A 23,290-nucleotide genomic window follows, 5' to 3' on the forward strand; every position below is an offset into this window, starting at 1 on the left:
CATGCAGAACTGTGATGAGAAAAAATTGTAAATACGTCTTAAAATTCACATTTTTAGCAATTTCTTAACTGACCATCCCTTTCTGAAAACCTTAAAAGCCCCAAAAATAGAATCTATAAAAGGCAAATATCTCATAACTTTGCTGTATTTTCTTTTTTTTTTCACATCCTCAATCCAATCCCCCTTTTCCCTCCCCCCCAAAAAGCCTGAAAACTAATCACACACAACATAGAATTTTACCTGCGGTACAGATTTGAAGTTTTCATGGTTGCTTGAATAGAAAAATCTGATTCAGTTTAACACTCTCCCCATTCAAACGGCCAAGAAAAGGTGGGATCTGTACCGCACCAGATTAAATCTTATTGTTCTTCAGTGTAGCACATGAACAACCACGGCAGAGGAGACATTTCTCACTCGACCCATGAGTTAAATCTACCACCAGAATTTCAGGATTTCTGTGTTTTCACTCTACATGTAAACAGTTTCAGTGCACATTCACTGTATAGGGTTTCACTTAAAATACCAGGTGGTAAATCGAACAGTGGATTTTAGGATGAAATAAACAGAATATAATAAAATCTTAACTTAGGTGGGAAGTTGACTCAAACCAAACTCAGATTTATAATCTTATGCTATCTGTGTATATTAAGAGGGGATTTGGGTACAGGTACATTCGCTACGGTAGCCGTGGCCTTTTGCATTTAGGATGAGGATTCCTCAGTCTACGAACCAAACATTACGTAGATTAATGTCTCAAACCCTATTTTTAAGATTTCTTTTTTTATAGTTTATTTGTCACAGACATGAATGCGCCATAATAATGCATTTTCTTTTACAGGTTAAATTAAAAAACATTTTATTTGTAAAGAGAGGGAGTCAGAGACCAGTTCAATTGCATAGCAATTTAATCCATGTCCAATAAGGACTCTTTCCCTGTCACAGGGAGAGGCCCTGTGGTCACTCTCAATCAGCGTTTTACTCGACCAAGACAATATCAATAAAACTATTGATAACTGCTCACTATCTCTAATAGTGACCATATTCAACAGGCATAGTAGGGTCTTAAAAGAAGCCAGTCCTACACACCATGACTAAAAGTCCACTGTACCTCCCCTTTCTAAACAACCAAATTACAGTAAATACAAGAAGGGCAGTTTACTTAACAATCAAATCCAAGGTTTGTTTTGTGTCAAGTCAAAGGCTTCCAGGCTCATGTTGGGTAGGTGGTACAGAGTCTCGTTGAAACGGAAAAAGAAAACAAAACTTGAGAAACATGCATGGGGTAGGCTTTCCTAATGCCACATACTGAGTGTGCACACAGACAGGCACAAACGCAGATCTCTAGTGAGAACCCTCCCAGCTCGTGCAGCGTGATGCGTTTGATCAGGCCCACGGGGCAGTTTTTGTCAAAAACAAAGCGCTACAGAAGGAGCGAGGGCTTCACGTTGAGATGCAGCCTATACAGACACCAGTCTCCGTTTAGGAGAGGGTTTCTACTACACATCACAATCTCTATCCACAGTTTGAAGTTCAGTCTCGGAATGTCAACAGCAGCACATTTTCTCTATCTCTGTCCTTTTGTGTCCTCCTGTCCGTCACTGCAGGTCTCTGTCTTCGAGGTATCTGTACTCGAAGGTGAACCCCTCCTTCTTCCTCTGGCCCCATTTCTCATAGTCAAAGTAAATGTAAGTGCCCTGGAGGAACAGCAGAGTAGAAGGAGCAGTCATTCAAAAAGTGAAATCACAATCAATAAGTCTCCACGCTACTTTCTAACTTCAAGAGGAAATGCAAACCTGTTCAAACTCGTCTGTGATAGTCTTGGGCTCCTCGTGCCTCTGGAACCACATCATATACTTGGTGTGAAACCTCCATGACTGTTTCTTCAGAGCCTTGGCAGACAGATACTGAGCCTTGGTGCCCTGAGAGACAGGGAGGTCAAGTACACCATTAAGCTTACAAGCAAAACTGTAATACATCATTGGGAGATGAACAGAAAGTTGGTCAGGGCGCAAATGTGAAGCGGGTGGTTTGAGGTTTTTACCTCCAGGTAGTAGAAGATGAAAAAGAGAGTTTCTGTGGAAAGTCTCTGGTAGAACTCTATGGAGTCAGAGTGGTGCGGCGGTATCTGGTGATGGAAGGGCAAGGTGGGACATGGATTCCTCATCAGGTATTGCCTTTAGGACAGAAGCACAGAGAGTTTATGCATCCACAGGAAAAACACGTGATCAAGGCTCCTGATGTGTTCATTAAGTCAGGGGAGGAAACCAGCAGCCCCCCATCCAAACCAACCGGTTCATGGATCTGGATTAGGGAACAAACTCCCAGAAAATGGCAGGTCGGAGTTCTTTTAAATAAAGAGTTTTGACTAAATCAAATAATGGATTTGTTATACTGTACTGTAACTTGTATTGTACACTTATTTAAATTTAAATGTCCTTTTGTGCATTTCTTTGTAATTTTCTCAATAATAACAATTATTTAGGTGTAAAGCACTTTTGAATTGCTGTTGTGCGATATAAATAAACCTGCCTTGCCTATAGTGTCATAAACAAATCATAGTATTTAATTTAAAAAAAGAAAGTTAAATCATAGTATAGTTAGCTATTGAAATGTAATTATAAGAATAGTATGACATAAAAAAGTCGTAAAATAGTATGACCTAAAATGCAAAAATCATATGCCATGGAAAATATCTGGAAAAGTAATAGTACCGTATATCCTTAAATAAGTCATTAAGAAAAGATTTCATAGCCTTCAAAGGTCATAGTACTATATCATAAAAGAAAGGTTTTTGTCCCATCCCTATGTGTTTCCAATAGCTTTTGGACAACAATGGAGCTCTATGACACAAAAAAATAAGCTGTGTCAAGCTTGAGCTACACAGGCAATACATTTGTATCTTATAAAAATATATACAGAACATCGCCCGAATCATCCTTCAAATAGCTTATAACAGATGTGCACATCATGTTATACAGACTTTCAGTTGTCCAGGAGCTATGATGATGTACAGTAAAAAAGCATTTAAACCGGGACCAAAAATAAATACTTTTATTTACTATAATCAAAGTTAATTTGCGAAATCACAGCTTCCTGAGTCATAAAAAGTATGAAAGATGTAACTGGTAGTGAAAAAGAAAATGTGGTGCCCTCACCTGATCCTCTCAGAGTCAGAGGGGTGTGGCATGTGTGTCCATGCAGATTCCTGCATGGCCTGCTGGTAGAGCTGGTCTTTTGGGAGAGGGGTGGGGCCAAGTGGACAGACCCCAAGCGAGGGGGGGATGCTGACTTCGGACACGGACGGCTGAGGGGCGGCAGGTGTGCCGGGCGCCGCAGATGAACTAGAGAAGATATCTGCCGGACAAAGAAAAAGTAATGGATGAGTCGATGACACAAACTGTAAAGATTCTTCTCTGTTGTTATTGTTCATTTAATATGTTTAGATATGTTATTTTTTATATTAACTTCTACATATTTAATTTGATTGATGTCCAGTTTTTTACATGCTTGAATATTTATCCATGACCTGCTTAATGTCAGTTTACAATGTTCAATAAAGAACTCTAAATGCAACTTAAATTTTTTTTTATTATAAACTATATTTTTGACATTTTGTTCAATTGACTGATTAATCATTCAGTACATAAAAATAACAATATCTTAAATAGGCTCACTTAGTCTGGCACAAAACACACAAAAAAAAGCCCCAGATTAGTTCGGGGCGGCAAGTTGAACGCATTAAAACGTCTTTTTTAACCACTAATACTGCTCCAAATAACATCAAACAATCACCGGCTTAGCATGATAAGAGTCTCTACACAGCAACCGAAGCACCAACAATGTAGTTCGTGAACCTGGAGTTTATTAAAAGAGTGTTTTGAAAGACTTACCCACTTACTACTCATAGTTAAGTTCATTCATTCAAGTCAATTACCAAATGCAATCCAAAAGGAAGGAGCCCATTGATGATTTATTCCAGTAAAACACGTAAACAGTGTGGTTTGTGGCAGTTTGGTGAAATATAAGTTAATAATAGATGGTAAAAGGTTTAGAAAAGTCCCACACAGTGTCTGGGGCAGGAGGCGTGTTGCCAGAAGATGGACAGCATATGTGAGTGCAAGCACAGGGAAACCAACTAGCCTGCAACTTGAAGTGAAGAGAGACAGAATGTTACGTGTTTGTATCTTTCCCGCCTGCAAAACAAAAATTGAAGCTTACAACCTATAAACTTTTCATAGGCTGCCATTGTGGTACGATGACTGCGCTCTGATAAACCAGTGGCTTATTGTTTTGAATCTGGACATTGAGACGCTTGGGCAGAGGGATTACCGTGTCTGCAGCAAACATTTCGTAAAGGACAACCACCAGTGCAGCAACTGGCTACGGACAGACCGGAGGTAAAAATATTTCACCAAACTACCACAAACCACAACCACACATGTTTTGCTGTAATAAATCATCAACGGGCTTTCTTTTGGATTGCATTTGGTAATTTAATTAAATGACGTGACTCAAATATGAGCAGCTGGTACTGGGGCCAGTTGTTAAGTCTTTTAAAATATTCTTTTAATAAACTCCTCACGAACCGTCGGTGCTTCTTTTTATGTGTAGGGTCTCTTATCATGCTACTGCAGAGGTTTGGTTTTATTTGGAGCATTATCAGTATTTGTGGTTAAAAAAGCCGTTTTAATGTGTTCAACTTGCCGCCCCAAGCTAATCCGTGTTAGCCGCGGCAGGCTGTTAGTTAATAGTTCATACAAGAAAAAAATGATCTCAATGGCTTATTTAATGACCAAATTTACCTAAAAAGACCCTGGTGACCCATGATTTTACACTGGAATTTCACTTTACTTGATATTTTGAAAACTTGGAATCAGTTTTCTCTCAGTTAATTATTGGCTTCAGTGCATGATCATTTTGACGTTAAACCCTACTACATCTACTACTGTTAGAAGGTGCTTTGGAGTGAACATCACCTATTCATCGCAAAGAAAATGTCACTGTAAGTCGTCTCCACTTCAATAATTAGTCACTGTATAAGTGACAGAAGGTTTACGGTGTAAAATCTGTGAGCTTATTATTCTTCACAAAGAAAAAAAAATGTCTGACCATTCCGACCTCTGTCTGTTAGGTGCAGGTTGGGAATCTCTCCGTCCAGGCCCGATCCCAGCGCTGCTCTCTCAGCCATCGCCTTCAAAGAACTGAGAGGCTCAGGGGCCTGAGGTGGGAATGAGACGGAGAAAACATGAGGACATGGTTGGTTTAGTCAAATTAAGTTGGCAAGAAAGACAAAAACCTAGAGCTATGGTCATTCGAAAGTGGAAGAAAAATGTACGAGAATTAGGGACGAAATACCAGTGCAGAAAACAAATACTATTACAGGGTTCCCACGCGTTCCAGCCACAGAAAACACATAAAAAATGAGGAAAAAAGTAAAATGTCCTACTTTATTTTTTTACTGTAAACTGAGACATGGTCCCAAAGATGTGCGTTAATGGAATATATATATACATATTGTCATATGACGCAATTCCTGTCTGCTGTACCAGCTAGATCATCACTGAAAGGGTCCTGGAAAATGATCTTGAGGAAAGAGTGGGAACTCTGTTTTACAGCTGCTACACTGACCCACAACAGTGAGAGATGCCTCCCCTGAAACATCACATGTATTAGATAGAATATAATGTCCTCAAAAGGGACAAAATTCAGCGACAAATCTAAATAAATAAGCTAACATATACTAACAAATTCTATAATCAATAATACCATAAAAGGTTCTGTACTGATACATGGTCCGACACTGCCTTCTTTGTGGTGTTTGCAGTGAAGAGAATGAGAATTGGGCATATTTTAGTGAGTCCAAATATATTTTGCCCTGACATGATTTCTATCTAAATGTAAGGTAAGTGTGGGCTTCTGTGTTTGGTATAAATGTGACCCAGAACAGAGCTTCGTGGGCAGCCAGGGATATTTTAATAACACTATTTACAGCTGAGCACATCAACGCTCTGAAGCGATGGTTCTCAAATGTTTTACACCGTGAACCACCTCAGGAAATATGGGGCTATGACCGACATTAAAATAAAGTAGCGTATGCCCCCTCTTTATTCAGGTGCCGACAGTTCATGCAGGAGGCAGTTCATGCAGTACACGCTGTGCAAAGCAGCAGCACTTGAAATGGCACTTTAACTCTTGGTAAATGGACTTATATATATACAGTGGGTACGGAAAGTATTCAGACCCCCTTAAATTTTTTACTCTTTGTTAAATTGCAGCCATGTGCTAAAATCATTTAAGTTCATTTTTTTTCCTTTTAATGTACACACAGCACCCCATATTGACAGAAAAACACAGAATTGTAGACATTTTTACAGATTTATTAAAAAAGAAAAACTGAAATATCACATGGACATAAGTATTCAGACCCTTTGCTGTGACACTTGTATATTTACCTCAGGTACTGTCCATTTCTTCTGATCATCCATGAGATGGTTCTACACCTTCATTGGAGTCCAGCTGTGTTTAATTCTAATGATTGGACTTGATTAAGGAAGCCACACACCTGTCTATATAAGACCTTACAGCTCACAGTGCATGTCAGAGCAGATGAGAATCATGAGGTCGAAGGAACTGCCTGAAGAGCTCAGAGACAGAATTGTGGCAAGGCACAGATCTGGCCATGGATACAAAAAAATTTCTGCTGCACTTAAAGTTCCCAAGAGCACAGTGGCCTCCATAATCCTTAAATGGAAGACGTATGGGATGACAAGAACTCTTCCAAGAGCTGGCCGTCCAACCAAACTGAGCAATCGGGGGAGAAGAGCCTTGGTGAGAGAGGTAAAGAAGAACCCAAAGATCACAGTGGCTGAACTCCAGAGATGCAGTGAGGAGATGAGAGAAAGTTCAAGAAAGTCAACCATCACTGCAGCCCTCCACCAGTCAGGGCTTTATGGCAGAGTGGCCCGACGGAAGCCTCTGCTCAGAGTAAGACACATGAAAGCCCGCATAGAATTTGCCAAAAAACACATGAAGGACTCCCAGACTATGATAAATAAGATTCTCTGGTCTGATGAGACAAAGATAGAACTTTTTGGCCTTAATTCTAAGCGGTATGTGTGGAGAAAACCAGGCACCACTCATCACCTGCCCAACACCATCCCTACAGTCAAGTGTGGTGGTGGGAGCATCATGCTGTGGGGGTGTTTTGCAGCTGCAGGGACAGGACGACTGGTTGCAATTGAAGGAAAGATGAATGCGGCCAAGTACAGAGATATCCTGGACGAAAACCTTTTCCAGAGTGCTATGGACCTCAGACTGGGCCGACGGTTCACCTTCCAACAAGACAATGACCCTAAGCACACAGCTAAAATGACGAAGGAGTGGCTTCGGAACAACTCTGTGACTGTTCTTGAATGGCCCAGCCAGAGCCCTGACTTGAACCCAATTGAGCATCTCTGGAGAGACCTCAAAATGGCTGTCCACCAACGTTCACCATCCAACCTGACAGAACTGGAGAGGATCTGCAAGGAGGAATGGCAGAGGATCCCCAAATCCAGGTGTGAAAAACTAGTTGCATCATTCCCAAGAAGACTCACGGCTGTATTAGCTCAAAAGGGTGCTTCCACTCAATACTGAGCAAAGGGTCTGAATACTTATGTCCATGTGATATTTCAGTTTTTCTTTTTTAATAAATCTGTAAAAATGTCTACAATTCTGTGTTTTTCTGTCAATATGGGGTGCTGTGTGTACATTAATGAGGAAAAAAATGAACTTAAATGATTTTAGCACATGGCTGCAATTTAACAAAGAGTAAAAAATTTAAGGGGGTCTGAATACTTTCCGTACCCACTGTATATACTCATATAGCACCTTTCTAGTCTTCGGACTACTCAAGGAGCTTTCACACAAGTCACATTCACACAGACATTCACATTGATGGCAGTGGACATCTACATACCATCTAATGTAATCTAACCATTCACACCATATTCACACACCCATGCGCAGCACAGGGAGCAATTCGGGGTTCAGTGTCTTGCCCGAGGACACTTTAACATGCGGAAGGAGCCGGGGATCGAACCTTTTATACAACGCTCGTACAGCACAAGGGCCAGACCCTCATCGGGTACTGCTAAAACTTTACTGGTGCTTATTAAGCCCAGTTCAGACCAAAAATTCACAACGAGACAATTTGAAACTTGCAACATGCAGGACTGCAACGTTCTGAAACCTGCCAGTTCAGACCAGTGAGTCGGTGTAGCATCTCCATAGCAACGCCTCTCTGTACTTCCGTTCTAACCTCCAACTTTTCAGGCTTTTTTGCGTAGCTGGATATAATTTGTAGCATCAAAAAATATAAACAAGGACAGAGATAGTGAGATACTTACTACAGCTGCATTTCTTTAGAGATTAAACAGAAAAATACCTTTTTATTTCTCTGATTCACTGCTTTGTTCTCGATTACGGCGACTGCCCTCCTTATTCATTGTATTGTTCCCTCGACCCTCTCTCTCCATCTCTTTTTCTCTCTCTCACACACACGCTCATTGAGCCTCTGTCCATGGCCTTTTCAACCAGCTGACAGTTTGTAAGTGACTTGACCAGCAGACTTGTGTAACGTTCTAAAACCGGCTGCCGGTGATTTGACGAGCTGAATCACTGGTGACAACATCAGCCAGTTTGAGTCAAGACGAGACGCGTCAGTTCATACCGCTGCAACTTTCACCTGCCACGTTCTAAAACAGTTTCCCCACGTTGCGAATCATTGGTCTGAACTGGGCTTTAAGTAGCCCTGCACTTGGTTGATTGTCATCTACTTCAGTTTTAATTTGTCTGCCAGAAATACTCTCCTACTACTTGCAGTGATGAGAAGTCTCTCTTTTTGCAATATGAGGACAGATAAAGTGTAGACAGCTTTTTATCCCACAGTCTGACATTTGTCTCACAACCTCAACCAGATTATTTGTCTTGTCTGCCAAATCTCTCCATGCAGTCAGCTAAAGAGGCTGCACATACAACTTATCTCTCTGGTTCACACCTCAGATTAGGGTCACTCGATTTGACCAGTATGTGACAAAAGACTAAGGCTCTATCTCATTGCTATGGTCCCTCACCTTGAGGGCGTCAGAGGCCTGTGTGTAGGAGTGGGGTCCGTTGAGAAGACTCCCTCCTCCGGGTGTGCTGTCTGAGAACGAGGGGGACGGAGAGCTGGGAGGCAGGGTGATGGAGCTGATTAAACTGGGACCATTGTCCATCCTGCAGCGAGTAGAGAGGGAGCAACGGAGAGACAAGTTAACAACTATCGTGTAAAGAATAAGAGGAAGTGATCAAGTGACCAACAAATAACTCACGGCTGACTGTTTGAAGAACTGAGAGATGAGGGTTGGCTGCTTTGTGACTGGCTCGGTGTGCTTAGAGCCGATTCTGTGGAGCTCTCTGCCACTACAGCACTGTAACCTGAGGGCAGCGAGGGGGCGCAAGTTAGAGAATATCCTTTATAAAGACAAGACAACACTGACTTAAACAGATAGATAAAGAGTCACACAGCCAAGTGCAAAAAGTTAACGTACTTGTGCTTCCATTTTGCTTCAGTCCACTGGGTGGTCTTGCAGGAGCAGCATTCACCCCTACTCCTCCAACCATGCTTACATTCCCTCCATTGCCTCCCATCATGCCGACGACTCCAGGGGTAGTGCTGACAGAACTCGTGGGCACCTGAGAAGCACCGGGGGCTACATTTTGCCCAGGAACCAGACCCAGAATACTGCTACTCAAAGAGTTGAGAGCCGGGCTAGAACCTAGCAAACCGAGCCCTATCCCTGCCCCATTGGTGGTGACTCCACTGGAGCCAGAGGTGGGGATGGAAGTGCTGCTCTCTACTGAAATGCTGGACTGAGTGGTGCTGCTCAAACCCAAGCCTCCTGATGCTGCTGCCTGAGCGTAAGGGGCAGGTGTGGAGCCCGAAATGAGCCCTGCCATTGTGTTTAAAGAAGAGGGGTGGCCACCCAGGCCCAAACCAGACATCTGGTTGGCACTGCTGGTCCCCGTCAAGCCAATTTTGCTCAAACCCAAGCTCAGCCCGAGTCCCAAACTGGACACTGCCGTGGGCACAGATGTGAGCTGAGACTGAGAGTTTGGAGCTGATGAACTGGGCGTGCTGGGTATGGGGAGAGAGGGGGCAGTTGAGGCTGGGAGGAGAGGGTTGCTGGGCGGGCTGGGGGTGTTGTTTGAGGGGACAGAGGGTTTTGTCTGAGGTGACTGCTGCTGTTGCTGCTGCTGCGGTTGATTTGGTGGCTGAGGTTGTTGCTGCTGTTGCGCAGGTTGATGCTGATGTTGCTGCACCGCACTGCTGAAGCTCCCTATTAGACTGCTGCTTGTGGGAACCGTGGGAATGCCTCCGACAACACTCGCCATGGACACCAGCGAAGAGGACGAGGAGGACCCCGAGGTGGTGGAGGAGGAAGAGAAGGAAGATAACAAGGATGGGGTGCCGTTCTTCACAGGTGACTGAAAATGACCAGAAAATAATTTAACACAAAACCATCCACACCTACAGCTGTGCAGTGTATGCAAAGTTTACTGTCAACTACAGACTTTCGTATATGCAGATGATGGTACAAACTAAAGACAGACATCTCCAACCATGGTCCCACACGAGAACCCTTTTGCCGCCATGCCTCTTCAGGACCATGGATGAAGAGTGCTGCTCTAAACTGTTTCTCTACTGGCATAGTACAGATGAGAGCCTCTTACCTGACTAACTTCACTGTCTGTCGAGCGTCCCCTTTTCTTATCGTCCTCTGAGTTCTCCTATAGAAGGAGATACCTTGATATGACAATGCACTTTTGAAAGATTGATTTAGCAAAATAGTCAGTGGATTACAACACAGTGAGGCTTATAGAAGTTAACAAAATGCAAACTTAGAAAGAGAGAAATGTGCAAATTTGTGGCAGAATGTACTTTTTTTGTTACCCAGCATCCCTTAGACATACTGACCCCAGATTTAATAATACAAACACAAGAACTTACAGCAGTGCAAGTAGCCGGGGATGGAGGAATGGGTGAAGAGGAGGTTGTGGAAGTGGGAGTGCTGCTGGAGTGGAGATACATCTCATCCTCCACATTGCCCTGACCTGACGGAGAAGTTGCAACTAATGCTGCAGCTTACAAAGAGGCGTAAAGGACAGACACACGCATCCAATGTTATTATAACGTCCATAAAGTCAGAATAAAAGCACAATCCTGACAATCCACTGTGTTCTACTCACGGATATCTTCCAGGTCTAAGTCATCATACAAGAACTCGTTCTCCTCAAAGTCCGGGTCTTGGGAGGAATCTATGTAGTATTCAACATCATCTTTGATCTTCTGGATTGAGTCCACTGCTATCGAGTCATTATCCAGCATTCGTAAAATGGTCTCCAACATGCGAATGTGGAATCGGTGCCTCTCAATCAAACGCTTGAGCTCATCGATACGATCTTGCTTCTATGTGACAAACAGAAGACAGACATTTGACCATTTAACTAGACTACATGGCACTACACTACACTGGATATTCAGAGGAATAACATTGTTTTTCCAAGCATGCAGAAATAAGCATTAGCTGGAAAAGTATTAGACGGGGACTTACATCTTTATCGCCCTTCTTTTTTCTCGTCTGAACCGAAAGAGATTCCACTTCACTTTCAAACTGATCCACCTGCATATTTAGAGTGTCTATCGTATTCTGCAGGTGAGAAAGGTTAATGTTAATGGTTTAAATCAAAATTTTATCCTAAACCACAGTATTGTCAAACTGCCCTTTTCAATATTTCTTTTAAGTTTTGATCATTTATTTTCCAAAATGTATAGGAGTTGTCTGAACAGGTATAAGATAATAACTGATGTATTACTGTTAGCCACGTCCCCGTTTCCTCTTTTTCCCTCTGAGCTGGATCCACTTTCTGAGCGAGTCCCAAGCCTTCTTTAGAGTAGGCTTTTGTTTTTGTCTCACGTTCCACCACCTTGAATCGCTCCATTTGCTGAGGACAGAGAAATCACATAAGCCTTGTTGAGTTAACGGTTTTCGATGAGCCGGTGTCCAAATACTACACACAGAGAAAACAGTAATAAATCAAAAAAATAGGAAAATGATGGAGAACCATACCGTCTCTATGAGTTTGCGATTTTCGACTAGCTGCCTTTTGTCTTTGATCTCGTTTGAGGCTACCCATGTTTTTATCTGATCTCTCAATCGCTGGGAAGAGGACAGACAGTAAAGACATTGTTGAACATTACCAATTTTTAAATGAACACCTTATTGACCAAGTGCGCAGATAAAGGAACCACATTAAAAAGGAAATTTGTTAATTTTACCTGTAATTTTTTAATCTCTTTCTTGAGGTCAGCCTCGTATTTTTCCTTCTGGTTTGCATTGGCTGCATTGTGGAGCTAAAAATTGAGAAAAATAAATGAGATATTTTAGGTTTCTTCCTGCCGTATCAATATTGTAGAAATAAGAGATCAAACAGATGCATAGATACCTTACCTTTTGCCAGATGTCTTCAAACTGTTCTACACCTTCAGCTACTTTTTTCAAACATCTATCAATCTCACCTGTGGAGATAAAAAAAAACAGATGCGGTCCAACATACATAAATATGTGCAACACCAAAAACTTTTGCTGGATGAAGTCATCCTCTGTGCAAAGATGCCAGGCTGGACAGTGTGATGGATCCTGTGCAACAACAATCATACCTTGTAGTTTTCTCTTGTCAGCCATGGCTCTGACTACGACAATGTCCACATTCCGTCTGTCACAAAGTCAGCTATGTAAAGAAAACCAAAGCGTGCATTCAAACAAAACACATCCCTTTAAGCAGAGCATCAGTACATCGCTTTCCAGAGAGCGGAGCTGACTTTACCTGCAGCCATATGCACAAATAACGTCCCCTCTTAAGCATTTAAGGACACTTTAAATCACAGCTTCTGCATGCTCATTCGACTATCGAGGTAGTTTACATCGATCTTGCTGTTACCAATGTGACTGACATGGTTGTGCAGCTAAAATTAGCCACCTAGCACGTTAACATTAGCCAGTATCTTAGCTCGGTTACCAATTGGACCGTTTCAAAACAAGCACCACGGAGCACATTAATGGATGGACGTCATATTCATGCATCGTTATTCTGGGGTCCAGTATAGCTTTTATAGGGTGGGTTTGCATTCATGAAAGGCACAATATATCATAATAATTCTAATCGTTAACCTGCTATAGCTAATGTGGCTACATTAGCTATAGCGGGCTAATGCTAGCAGCTTAGCTAGCCACATTTAGGAAAAAGGGAAACTGGGTCAACCCGAGCATTTAGATTCATACTTGTTTACGACATTTACCTAGGGTATGGGCTTTCGTTTGTCTTTTTTTCAAATACAGCCAAAACTAATTCCAGATAGTCTTCTTTACTTCCAAAATTATGTTTTCTTTTCGACAAGCTCGCTTCACTGTAAATGTAGCTGAAGATGGACGGTAGCTAAAAATCCCACCTCCGCCTCAAGGCCCCGCCCTAAATCTGATCTACACGATCTGATTGGACCAGAGCTCACGCCTGTCAGAGAGAGACATCCGCTGGTAAAGAGGTTCGACCTGATTGGCTGAGCCTTCTGCTGAGTTATGATGACACAAAAACCAAAGCATCCGATATTTATTTTCTGAAACATTTATATATAGTTTTTCTTTATTAATCCCTGACATCGTAGTTTGGATATTGTCGTAGATTTTTTTTTTTTTTACTTTAAATAGATACAGGGGTTTGCTCAGTTGTCATGGAGATCAACACCTTTCTTGTTCATTCATGGTGACAAGAAACGTATTAATCTCCATGACAACTGAGCAATTCCACTGTCATGAGGCCAAAATCTCCAGAAAAACCAAGATATACCTGAGGTTAGGATTTCTTTCCTGTGTGAAACAGATTTTTTTTTAATGATTATTTTTTTGCGAGTTTTTTAAGCCTTTTTATTAGAAGAAGAAGAAGAATTACTTTATTTTTATCCCACACAGGGAAATTTCCTGTCCATTATAAAGGATGGACAGGAAATGGGGTGAGAGAGAGGGGGAGACCTGCAGCAAAGGGCCGCAGGTCGGAGTCGAATCTGCGGCCGCTGCCTGTAGGACCTTCAGCCTCTTTACATGGGGCGACTGCTCTAACCTCTGTACCACCGGCCACCCCAAAACTGACACATTTTAATTGTACTGTATAGACACACGATTACACAAAGTTTAATTTATTGATGCAGATGTGAACACTAATAAAAAGAAAAATCTTCTGGTCAACATTAGCAAACATAATGAAATCTATACAACAGCCCTTACTAAACATTTTGAAACGTTTAAAGTTAAAAACAATAATTTGAAAACATTAAAGTAAAAAAAATTATTAATAATACAGCCAAATAAAAGTTTATATTGGCAGTTACTGAAATAAAATCACAAACCATGAAATCATTGATTGTTTACAGGAATGTAATGTGAAAGCCATTGATAACAAGTTTATGATAATTGCATCCAGGTTTCCAGATATTTCCCAAACAAGGCTGTCCATGACAATGTGCACAGTTTGCCACTGGTCATGATTATGTGTTGTACACAATATGACAACAGAAATTAATATATACAAAGCAAATGTATAAATCTCATTTTACCGTAAATTAATTTAGTCTGTTCACAATGTTCAAGTCAAACTGCAAACAGTGCAAATCTGGCTGAACATAGGCAGCGTATCTAGTGAACAGTTAAAGAAACTGTGTGCTCCTTCATCATCATCATCATCATCATCATCATCATCATTATCAAAGGCTGCAGGGCAATGATCAGTGAGACAAAGAGGTCGGGCTGGGAATTTCTCCAAACTGTGTCTCTGCCAACACTGACATGTCTGGCTCAGCCTGGGTAAAGAAGAGTCAACAGAAAATGCATTATGCTTACATTAATGACACCCATCTGCTTTTTAAACAACCCCTTCACGCATCTCTCAACAACGCACGTTGTAAGTAATTGACCAGTGAACTAATACACTCGAATGGACAACAGCAGTCCAGCAGAGTTCTCCACCTACCTGTTGGTCTTTATCTTTTTCTTGCCGTGGAATTCGGTGCCTCCTCTTCTTTGTTCCTGCAGCGTGATGCAACGCTGCAGACGAAGTGGAACCAGACACGTCGTTGAGCCGGTCATCCTCCACTCCAGCAGCAGCAGGATCTAAATGGGCTCCAGGCTCATCCTGAAACGACAGGGGACAAACATCCAAATATAAAAGGCATTAAACAAGCCTAGCAGACCGGCTGGGTAGCTGCCCTTGTTACCCTCAAAGGACCCAAAACCCCAAACTATCTTTTACTCATATGAACTTGATTATAAACTAAAGCGAGTCCTGCATTATTACCTGTGCCTGTGCTCCTGTCTTGTACAAGGGTCCTTGGTCAAAATCCAGACAAAAGACCTTAATTAATTTATATGATGAATGCGTGTTTTATTTTCCATTCAAGAGGGGCCTACATCTTCAAGCCTAGATTAAGCGATTATGTGAAACTGAAAATTTCAACATAAAAAATTATTTGTTGAGAAACATTTTCTCAAACTGGGGTGATAAGTAAATTCTTTTCTTCTTTTAAACTATCACATAAAGCCGCCTGTCCGTCTCATTCTCACCTCCAGAAGTATAGTGAGCTGGGCGTTTCTGTAGTCATCCCCATGAGCATCTAATGTCTTCATGAGAAACCTGCAAGATAAACATAATCCTCAGATGAGCCATCAAGTGGGAAATGCAGAAATGTAGTTACTGTAATGGCGATTCATACCGTCTCTCCTTCTTCATGCGCCGTGTAATTCTTTGTACTTGATGTAGACGACCAAGAATCTTCTGATTCACCTGAAAATAGACCTGGAAGTGGTTACAGAGCAGCGAGGGAAGGACTGATTTTAATTTGAGGAGTTTATTTCCAGACATATGTCACTTATTAAAACAGTGTAGAGAAGCAGCAGAATAATCAGAAAAAAGTTTGAAAAACATCCATACATAGAAATGATGAGTGAGAATGTAGAACTGTAGAAATGTGACCCATATTCCTACCCTCACACACTTATTTATATGCATATACAAGCGTGTACACACCTGTTCTATGTCTTTACATCTCCTGTTCAGAGCCAGATATTTCCTCTTATCTAGAGCTCTTCTCTCTTCATCCTCCTGTGCTGTACTCTCAAGCAGCTCATTGCTCCCTGGGCCCAGCTCCACCTGGAGAGAAAAAAAAACTTGTTTCAGTTTTATGTTTGGCTGTCTGTGTCAGTGTTTGTCACAACAAAATAAGATTTACGTTGCTTAATTCTTACAGTAAAGTTGTGTTGCTTAATATTGTAGAAATGTTGCTACATGTTTCCCCAGAAAAACATGTTTCTAATACAATAAGAAATGTCTGTCACAACTATTCAATAAGATTTTGGCAAAGTTGTGGCATCGATAGATTACATTCATGGCATATTTAACTATATCAAGGGTGTGATTGTAGCTTCTTTCTTTAAAGAAAGAAAACACAAGAAGAAGAAAAACATTCACACTCACAAGTCATCAATTAACCTAATACATGCATGTCCTTGGATCGCGGGAGGAACCCAGAGAAAACAGGGACAACATGCAAACTCCACACAATCCCCAGCTGGGTTTCGAACCTGGAACCCTTGTGCTGTGAGGCAACAGTGCTAACCACCACACCACCACCCTGACTAAATGCGCAATACAGATATCGTTTTTTATATTTTTACTCTTACAAGCTGGATGGCGGTGTAAAACTGGTCATATTTGGTACAATGAGTACATAGACAGCTGCGTGCAATGCTTTTCGGGGACTTAGTGGAAACACCTAGCCAGTGCTTCAGGACTTTGTGGCACACTGGCTCAGTGTTTCCACTAACACACCATTACACCATTACTATGATCACCTCTCCTGGTCCCAACTCCACACCACCAGGCTCCAGCTCTGCCTCCAGGATGTGTCCTCCAAACAGAGGAGGAAGAGCCAAACCAGAGAAATCCTCCATCATCTAGAAAAGAAGACAGAGAAGATTCTGTTATTATAAGTGGTTTTATAAGATAATTTATGCCAAAAGAGTACTTATTATGCAGAATGGCCAATTTCATAATTAAAATGAGTGATGTATTAATGTGTAAGCATCACTAATGCAGCTGGTAAAGGTGGGGTCATTTTAATAACTTAATATGTATTGCTGAGTAGCTATATCATAATTTATATTTTCATAATAAACTAAATCTACAAAGGAACTACGAACTAAAGCTATCAAATAAATGTAGTGAAATAAAAAGTACAACACATGCCTCTAAAATGTATCGGAGTATAAGTAAAGCAACATAACAATGTGTTAATAGTTAGTTGCATTACAACCTTAACACACTAGGAATGAATCTGCTGTAACATGAATTTTTAAATTTCAGGACGTTTTATTGAGTAAATTAAAGTCACTTTATTGCAAGTAACTATGGTCGCTTGGGTTGACAACTGTAATGTGCTTCTGATGAAGGTTGTTCAATGTTTCTCATGTGCTGCTTCATATGTACTGTGCGCATTGTTGTTTCTGTTTGTTTGTTTGTCTGTGATTAATAGATTGTTTGATGCTAGAGTGTATGCAATGTTGCTGTATGTTGTCCTGTTGTGTGTATGTAGTGTCTGCTCTAGTGGGCTACTGCCTGTGTGCTTTGTCTAACAAAAGTCCTGGCTGCCTTTATTGGTGTTTGCCAAGTATGCACACATACATGGAATTTGACTTTGGTAGATGTTCGCTCTCTCAGACAGGTAGACATTTACAATATAGACACTAAGTACACATAAATAAAAATAAAAAAACTACTAATCATAAAAAATTGGGACAAATATACAATCCAAATGGCAAAAATAGACAGGCGCATAAGTATGAACATATACAAAATACATATATGTAATATGATGCAGGGTCTTAAATACAAGTATGCATATAAGACAAGTGTACAGAATGAACTACTAAATGCAATGGTATATTAAAATGATGCTCCTTCTTGTTTGCCCCGAATGCTTCTTGTATTTTATGCCTTGAACTCCTGACGACTTCTATATGTAAGTTTTGTGCTGCTTTTATCGTAGTTAATGTATGTTTTTATCAACTCTTCTTGTGTATTTGCGTTTTTTAGGGATCTGTCTTCTGGCTATATCTGGCGTATTCACGGAAATGTTCATTAATATGCACTGTCCATGTCAAATAAAAATGAAAATAAAGAAAAAGTATACTTAAAATACTCGTTAGATAAAGCCCATGTATCGTCAGCGGTGGACCATCATACAAGGCAACATGCTGTCAATCTGCTCAGTACTTACATTTCTGAGAGTCCAACAGCAGCGGGTTAAAACTCGCTCCAGACTGTGTATTAGTCTAAAGTCTTCACTGACAGCTTAACTAACAGTGTTTACGAGCATTATACTTAGCAAAAATCAACCTGAAAGCAAAGCAAGTGCCGCCTTTCCTTCCCATTCTCGTCGTTATGTTTTTGTGCGACGGGCGCAGTAATCATACGTCACTAAGTAGTTACCGTAGTTACCGTACTTTTTTTTTTTTTAACTATTGAATTATTTAGCATTTCAAAATTACTCCCGTAGTATAACAAACCCAGACCCTTTGTCTTTCTGTTATTATTCTTTTTTTATTTTATTTTAAAAACGTTTGACGATTTTTGTACATTTTCATTTTTGTTAATCGTATTTCTACATTTAGATATTCATTTTCGCGATTGTGTATAACTCCGGAACATGTAAGAAATATAATGTATATTGAACGTTTTCAATTACATTTGAAAAAAAAATATATACAAAAAAATATTTATATGGTAGTTACTACATTTCCCATGAGCACCCGCTCGGTTGAAACTACACAAGACAACATGGCGGGTATGTGACTATTTTGTCATCTTATGTTCATACACCGGTGAAATAAGCTTTATTAAGACCTCCAGGTAGTATGAATAAAAACGTTAAACAACCAGATTGCGCTAACTATGCGTCAGAGTAACTTTAACACAATCTAATCCTTTCAGAATAAAAAGAAAAACGTGACCTTGGCTGTGTTGCTAACGGTGGCTAACGTTAGCTGACCGTAGGTTGATTATGGGCTGCGGAGGATTTTAACCTGTTTTTGTCTCTGCAGGATTCGGATCGTTCCTGAAGAATGCGTGGAATAAGGAGCCTGTTATCTTTGCCGCCTGTGCTATTGGGCTGATAGGTCAGTAACCAGGCGAAACCATAATTAAAATAGAAATAGAAACAGAAGCAGAAGAGAGTAAAAACAGAAACACAAAGACAGTACACAGCAGTTGGCAAATAGTGTGAATGCACAAAATGATTTTAAAAATGTGTATCTACAAAATGTACAAAATGATGCAGATCAAGTTTTATAATGAGTTATAAGATGTGGGCAACAACCAGATCGTGTCCCTGAGGTTCTGCTGACAATGCAAGTATTTTTGTGCACAATGTACTGTACTTAATTAAGGCCACACATGCCAATTAAGCCACATTTAATATGAACGAGTATTACCTGTATCCTAAAAATGAATCCATTAGATAACATATATTAACCTACTTTACATCAGCTGTCTTCAGTTGAGTCTCATTCAATTTGTTATTTAAAATGTGTGCCATTCATAAAGAGTAAATAATAACAAAAAAGAGACCCAAAAATCACCATTTACTAATACCACTTGAGAATGTGTATTATGTTACTACTGTTTTGCCACTAAAAGTAACAAAACTCTACATTTGAGGGTGAATATGATTTGGTTGGATAAAATAATCAGACAAAAGTACATCAGAAGTTAATGTCTTTACATATTTAGAGTCTGCTGATGCTAAAACTTAAATCAATGTACTCCAGAATGGGAGTAAGGCTCTCTCTCTCGTTGTCAATTGACCAATGTAGACTCAAAGTACAATATAAAGTGTAATTAATATATTGTATGTAAAGTTAATACAACTTTGTATTTCCTCAGGGTTTGTTCTTCCATTAATTAGCCCCTTCACAAAGTACACAGGAATGATCAACAGAGCTGTGCCGTACAATTACCCAGGTACAGTAATTCTTCACACTGATCGTTTTACGGCAGGTTGTGTTTTAGTGTCACTGAAAGATGCTGCACAACTCTGACGCATGTGAAACAGCTCTAGGTATTTTAACCATTTACTTCTAATGAAATATTAAAGCTGGTTTTCCTTACTTTCCCAATGCAGTCCCTGTGCGAGATGACGGAAAGATGCCGGATGTCCCTGCTCATCCATGTGAAGCGAAAGGAGAAAGCTTGGAATGGCTTAAGAAGTTGTAACTACCTCTCCACACGATCAACACTTGTGCTGTTCCTTTTGTTCATATGTGTCCGCACAACTGCTTCACCTATCAATGTCCCACAATAAAGATTTATTTAATTCTACTGTTGTACCACATTGTTTGGTTTGGATACATTCAATACATTTGGACTGAGTCATGTTTTAGTACATTATAACATTACATGAAGATGTTTTCTAAGTCCAGGTGCCTCATTTGAACAAGGCTTTGGACTAAAACCTCTAATCTGACTCTGTTTTGTGATTTGAACTTGAAGTTTGAACACAAAGCTCAATACTTAATACTGAATTATTTTTCATACGCCTTCGAGGGTAAACCTGGAAAATGACCTCAAGAAATTAGCGTTAAGTATTTTTGACTTTCCTCTCGGACCACGAATGCTCCGTCATTTAGACCAATCTCAAACAAGACAAATGTGAAAAGAAAACACAACCTGGCGTTAAGATTTCTGTTCGATTTTCCAGTGCGGATAGAGAGTTTTGAAACTAAGCTTCAACACAACCCCGATCCTTCAGAAAAAGCTTAACTTGACAGCTGGAATTGGATTAACTTTAAATATGAATTCCTTGTTTCATATTCTACTTGCATGAGTAAGAAAGTGGAGCAGTACTGCACAAAGACACAGACTTACAGCTGTAATGTGAGACTGGATTAATCAATAAGATGTGATTCATTTTAACACCTGAGTTGTCTCGGTTTATGCACTGTGTGTACTGTGTTCACCCCCCAAAACGTAAACGTACAGAGAAGCGTACAAAAAGATTTCCTTCATAGAACTTTTATTTCACAACACATCAATATTCCAGGTAAAGAATGTCTTCCTCAGCAATATTCATCATCAGAAATGTAATAATCTGCGGCCACCAGGATTTCATGTCCACGCAATTCAGAGAACAGACAAGTCCGTTAACGTTGCTTCATATGTCCCACAGAACCGAGACACTGTCAAATGGGTGTGCAGTGTTACAACAATATTTCACTTTGGAAGAAGACTTTTGGACTTTGCATAAGTTTGTGTTTTAATAACATATTTTTGCATAAGGTGCATCCATTTCCATACTCTCTGTACACACATACAGCATCCTTTAGACTGTAATGTATTCGTTTTTCCATACATTTCTTGTTACATACTTATAACATTTATATTAATAAATTAAAATGAATTAATGTCCCATGTATGTCTAACAAAATATAACCAACTTCAGATATATTTATTGTTATATAATGTTTTTACTGTATCATTTGCCCCAAACTCAGTTCATGTTTCCTTCTTTTTTATGAATCATTAATACTGACCAAGACAACAGCCACCAGTAAGTGTGACTCAAATATTCAAGTCTATTTTAATCAATATTCTCTGTTTTCTGTAGGTGAATATGTCCTTCTGTCTGTGTCTGAGAGAAACGTTTGAATGCAGCACCTCAGATGTGCAGGGAGGTTCACCACTTCAGCAGCTTTTACAAAGTCAAAATGTTCGACCAAAATGAAATATCATTACAAAAGGAAGTAAAATAAAAGTCATACAATCACACATGTTTTAAGCACTATTTACAAGCACGAATAATCATTAGCTCTATCATTTCACAGCCGCCTTTTTATTAATGATGACAAACTACTCAAAGTAATATATATGCTGTTAGATGATATACTGCAACCCTCGCGGGCGTTATCTTGAATGGTCAAGGTGCTTAAAGATCACAGAAAGTCAAGGCGGTTACAACAGCAACATAAAACATTTCAGTTTGCACAGATACAAAGTTTCACCTTCATACCACAGTTTTCTAGAAACGACTACAGAGCTACAGAATATAACTTTGATATCTCTAGTTTAGCATAAACACTTGCTCAGACGTCGGTCCACTTCCTGTATGCTTTCTTCATCACTTTCATAAATACATTTCCCCAATAATACTCAATCTTATCGTCCGTCTCGGCGTTCCCACGTTTCTTAAAGATTCTGCTCAGTTTGACTGGTAAACGTACAACTACAGTCGTCTAGCCTAGATGTTGTCTAGCTTTAGATTCGGGGCTGAAAAGGAATCAAGAAGACATCAGATCCAAAGACTAAGCGCGTAGATCTCCCATTCTTAACACTTCAAACCCTCCACAACAATCTGCCTTCTAAAAAAAAACACTTTCAGTAATAACACTGTCCAAACGTTCATCTATTAACTGTCACAGTTTGTGTGTGAAGCGCATTTTCTGTTTCTCTTTCGTAGTTCTCGCTCTGTTAAATAAGTATTCCACTCGTAAACTAACAACTATAACTGATCAATAAATTGAAAAAGCTAATTTAAGGTATAATTTGTTTTCACAATATATTTTGAGTGTATGTAGAGTCGAAATAATCCAAAAATCTACATGAATATAATACTTATAAGTGACTTTACAGCAGCAGAGTGTGTTAACTGGCATAAACACGAGATATAACAGACAGTGACGTGAACACTTAAACAGCATCTCACGTCCCATGTTCGGTCACATTAAAGGCCCAAAATCATCCCATGGTCTTTTTCGGCACTTACATAGATCAAATAAGCCATAGACACAGTTTTTTGTGTAACAACTATTAAATGAGAGTAGAGTCACTAACAGACGGACGTGGCTTACATGTATTAATGCTCGGTAAGTTGTTTTACTGGCAGTAAAACAACTTTTTAACCACTAATGCTGCTCAAAATAACACCAAACCTCTGCAGTAGCTTGATAAGAGTCCCTACACATAAAACAAATCATCAATGGGCTCCTTCCTTTTGGATTGCATTTGGTAATTAACATGAATGGACTTTACTATGAGAGGAGCTGGTACAGGGGCCAGTAGATAAGTCTTTCAAAACACTCTTTTAATAAACTCCGGGTTCACTAACTACGTTGGT

The 23,290-nt window shown here is 40.1% G+C and overlaps 3 protein-coding genes across 7 annotated transcripts; 1 reads left to right on the forward strand and 2 right to left on the reverse strand.

Moving 5' to 3' along the window:
* Positions 1 to 258: 258 nt before the first annotated feature.
* cnot3a (CCR4-NOT transcription complex, subunit 3a) lies at positions 259 to 13,515 on the reverse strand (the record flags this gene model as incomplete). 4 transcript variants are annotated; one of them, XM_083918433.1, is made up of 18 exons in its annotated part: positions 13,379 to 13,515; positions 12,740 to 12,810; positions 12,531 to 12,598; positions 12,359 to 12,433; positions 12,150 to 12,239; positions 11,896 to 12,024; positions 11,634 to 11,729; positions 11,269 to 11,488; positions 11,030 to 11,157; positions 10,753 to 10,809; positions 9,570 to 10,506; positions 9,351 to 9,456; positions 9,114 to 9,255; positions 5,110 to 5,218; positions 3,156 to 3,354; positions 2,042 to 2,174; positions 1,794 to 1,919; positions 259 to 1,694 (listed from the first exon to the last, which is right to left on the reverse strand). In XM_083918433.1, the coding sequence occupies exons 2-18, from the start codon at positions 12,762 to 12,764 to the stop codon at positions 1,596 to 1,598; spliced, it is 2,739 nt and encodes a 912-aa protein (XP_083774559.1). In that variant the 5' UTR covers positions 12,765 to 12,810; positions 13,379 to 13,515. The 4 variants fall into 4 exon arrangements, with proteins under 4 accessions (XP_083774559.1, XP_083774560.1, XP_083774558.1 ...); XM_083918434.1 differs by having other exon boundaries at positions 5,119 to 5,218; positions 11,030 to 11,163; XM_083918432.1 differs by having other exon boundaries at positions 11,030 to 11,163.
* An 840-nt stretch (positions 13,516 to 14,355) lies between these two features.
* Positions 14,356 to 18,544, reverse strand: tfpt (TCF3 (E2A) fusion partner). Of its 2 annotated transcripts, none has more exons than XM_083918448.1 (7): positions 18,401 to 18,544; positions 16,977 to 17,078; positions 16,153 to 16,275; positions 15,839 to 15,909; positions 15,690 to 15,759; positions 15,100 to 15,261; positions 14,356 to 14,929 (listed from the first exon to the last, which is right to left on the reverse strand). In XM_083918448.1, exons 2-7 carry the CDS (start codon positions 17,076 to 17,078, stop codon positions 14,855 to 14,857), a joined length of 603 nt encoding a protein of 200 aa, XP_083774574.1. In that variant the 5' UTR covers positions 18,401 to 18,544; the 3' UTR covers positions 14,356 to 14,854. The 2 variants fall into 2 exon arrangements, with proteins under 2 accessions (XP_083774574.1, XP_083774573.1); XM_083918447.1 differs by having other exon boundaries at positions 15,839 to 15,921.
* Positions 18,545 to 18,924: 380 nt separating this feature from the next.
* ndufa3 (NADH:ubiquinone oxidoreductase subunit A3) lies at positions 18,925 to 20,499 on the forward strand (the record flags this gene model as incomplete). The annotated part of the gene is made up of 4 exons (XM_083918452.1): positions 18,925 to 18,967; positions 19,224 to 19,298; positions 20,065 to 20,142; positions 20,303 to 20,499. 4 exons carry the CDS (start codon positions 18,925 to 18,927, stop codon positions 20,392 to 20,394), a joined length of 288 nt encoding a protein of 95 aa, XP_083774578.1. The 3' UTR covers positions 20,395 to 20,499.
* Positions 20,500 to 23,290: the final 2,791 nt, after the last annotated feature.

Source organism: Echiichthys vipera (genome assembly GCF_963691815.1).
Source record: "Echiichthys vipera genome assembly, chromosome: 8".
Lineage (NCBI taxonomy): Eukaryota > Metazoa > Chordata > Actinopteri > Perciformes > Trachinidae > Echiichthys > Echiichthys vipera.

Bases quoted from the DNA above. Each gene is read 5' to 3' on its own strand.
- tfpt (XM_083918447.1), bottom strand. From the start codon at position 17,078: ATGATGGAGGATTTCTCTGGTTTGGCTCTTCCTCCTCTGTTTGGAGGA. The intron at 15,922-16,152 runs GTGTGTACACGC...AACCACTTCCAG, and splicing joins GATGTAAAGACATAGAACAG to GTCTATTTTCAGGTGAATCA. The intron at 14,930-15,099 runs GTAGGTGGAGAA...TTCTTTACCCAG, and splicing joins AAAAAGATAAAGACCAACAG to GCTGAGCCAGACATGTCAGT.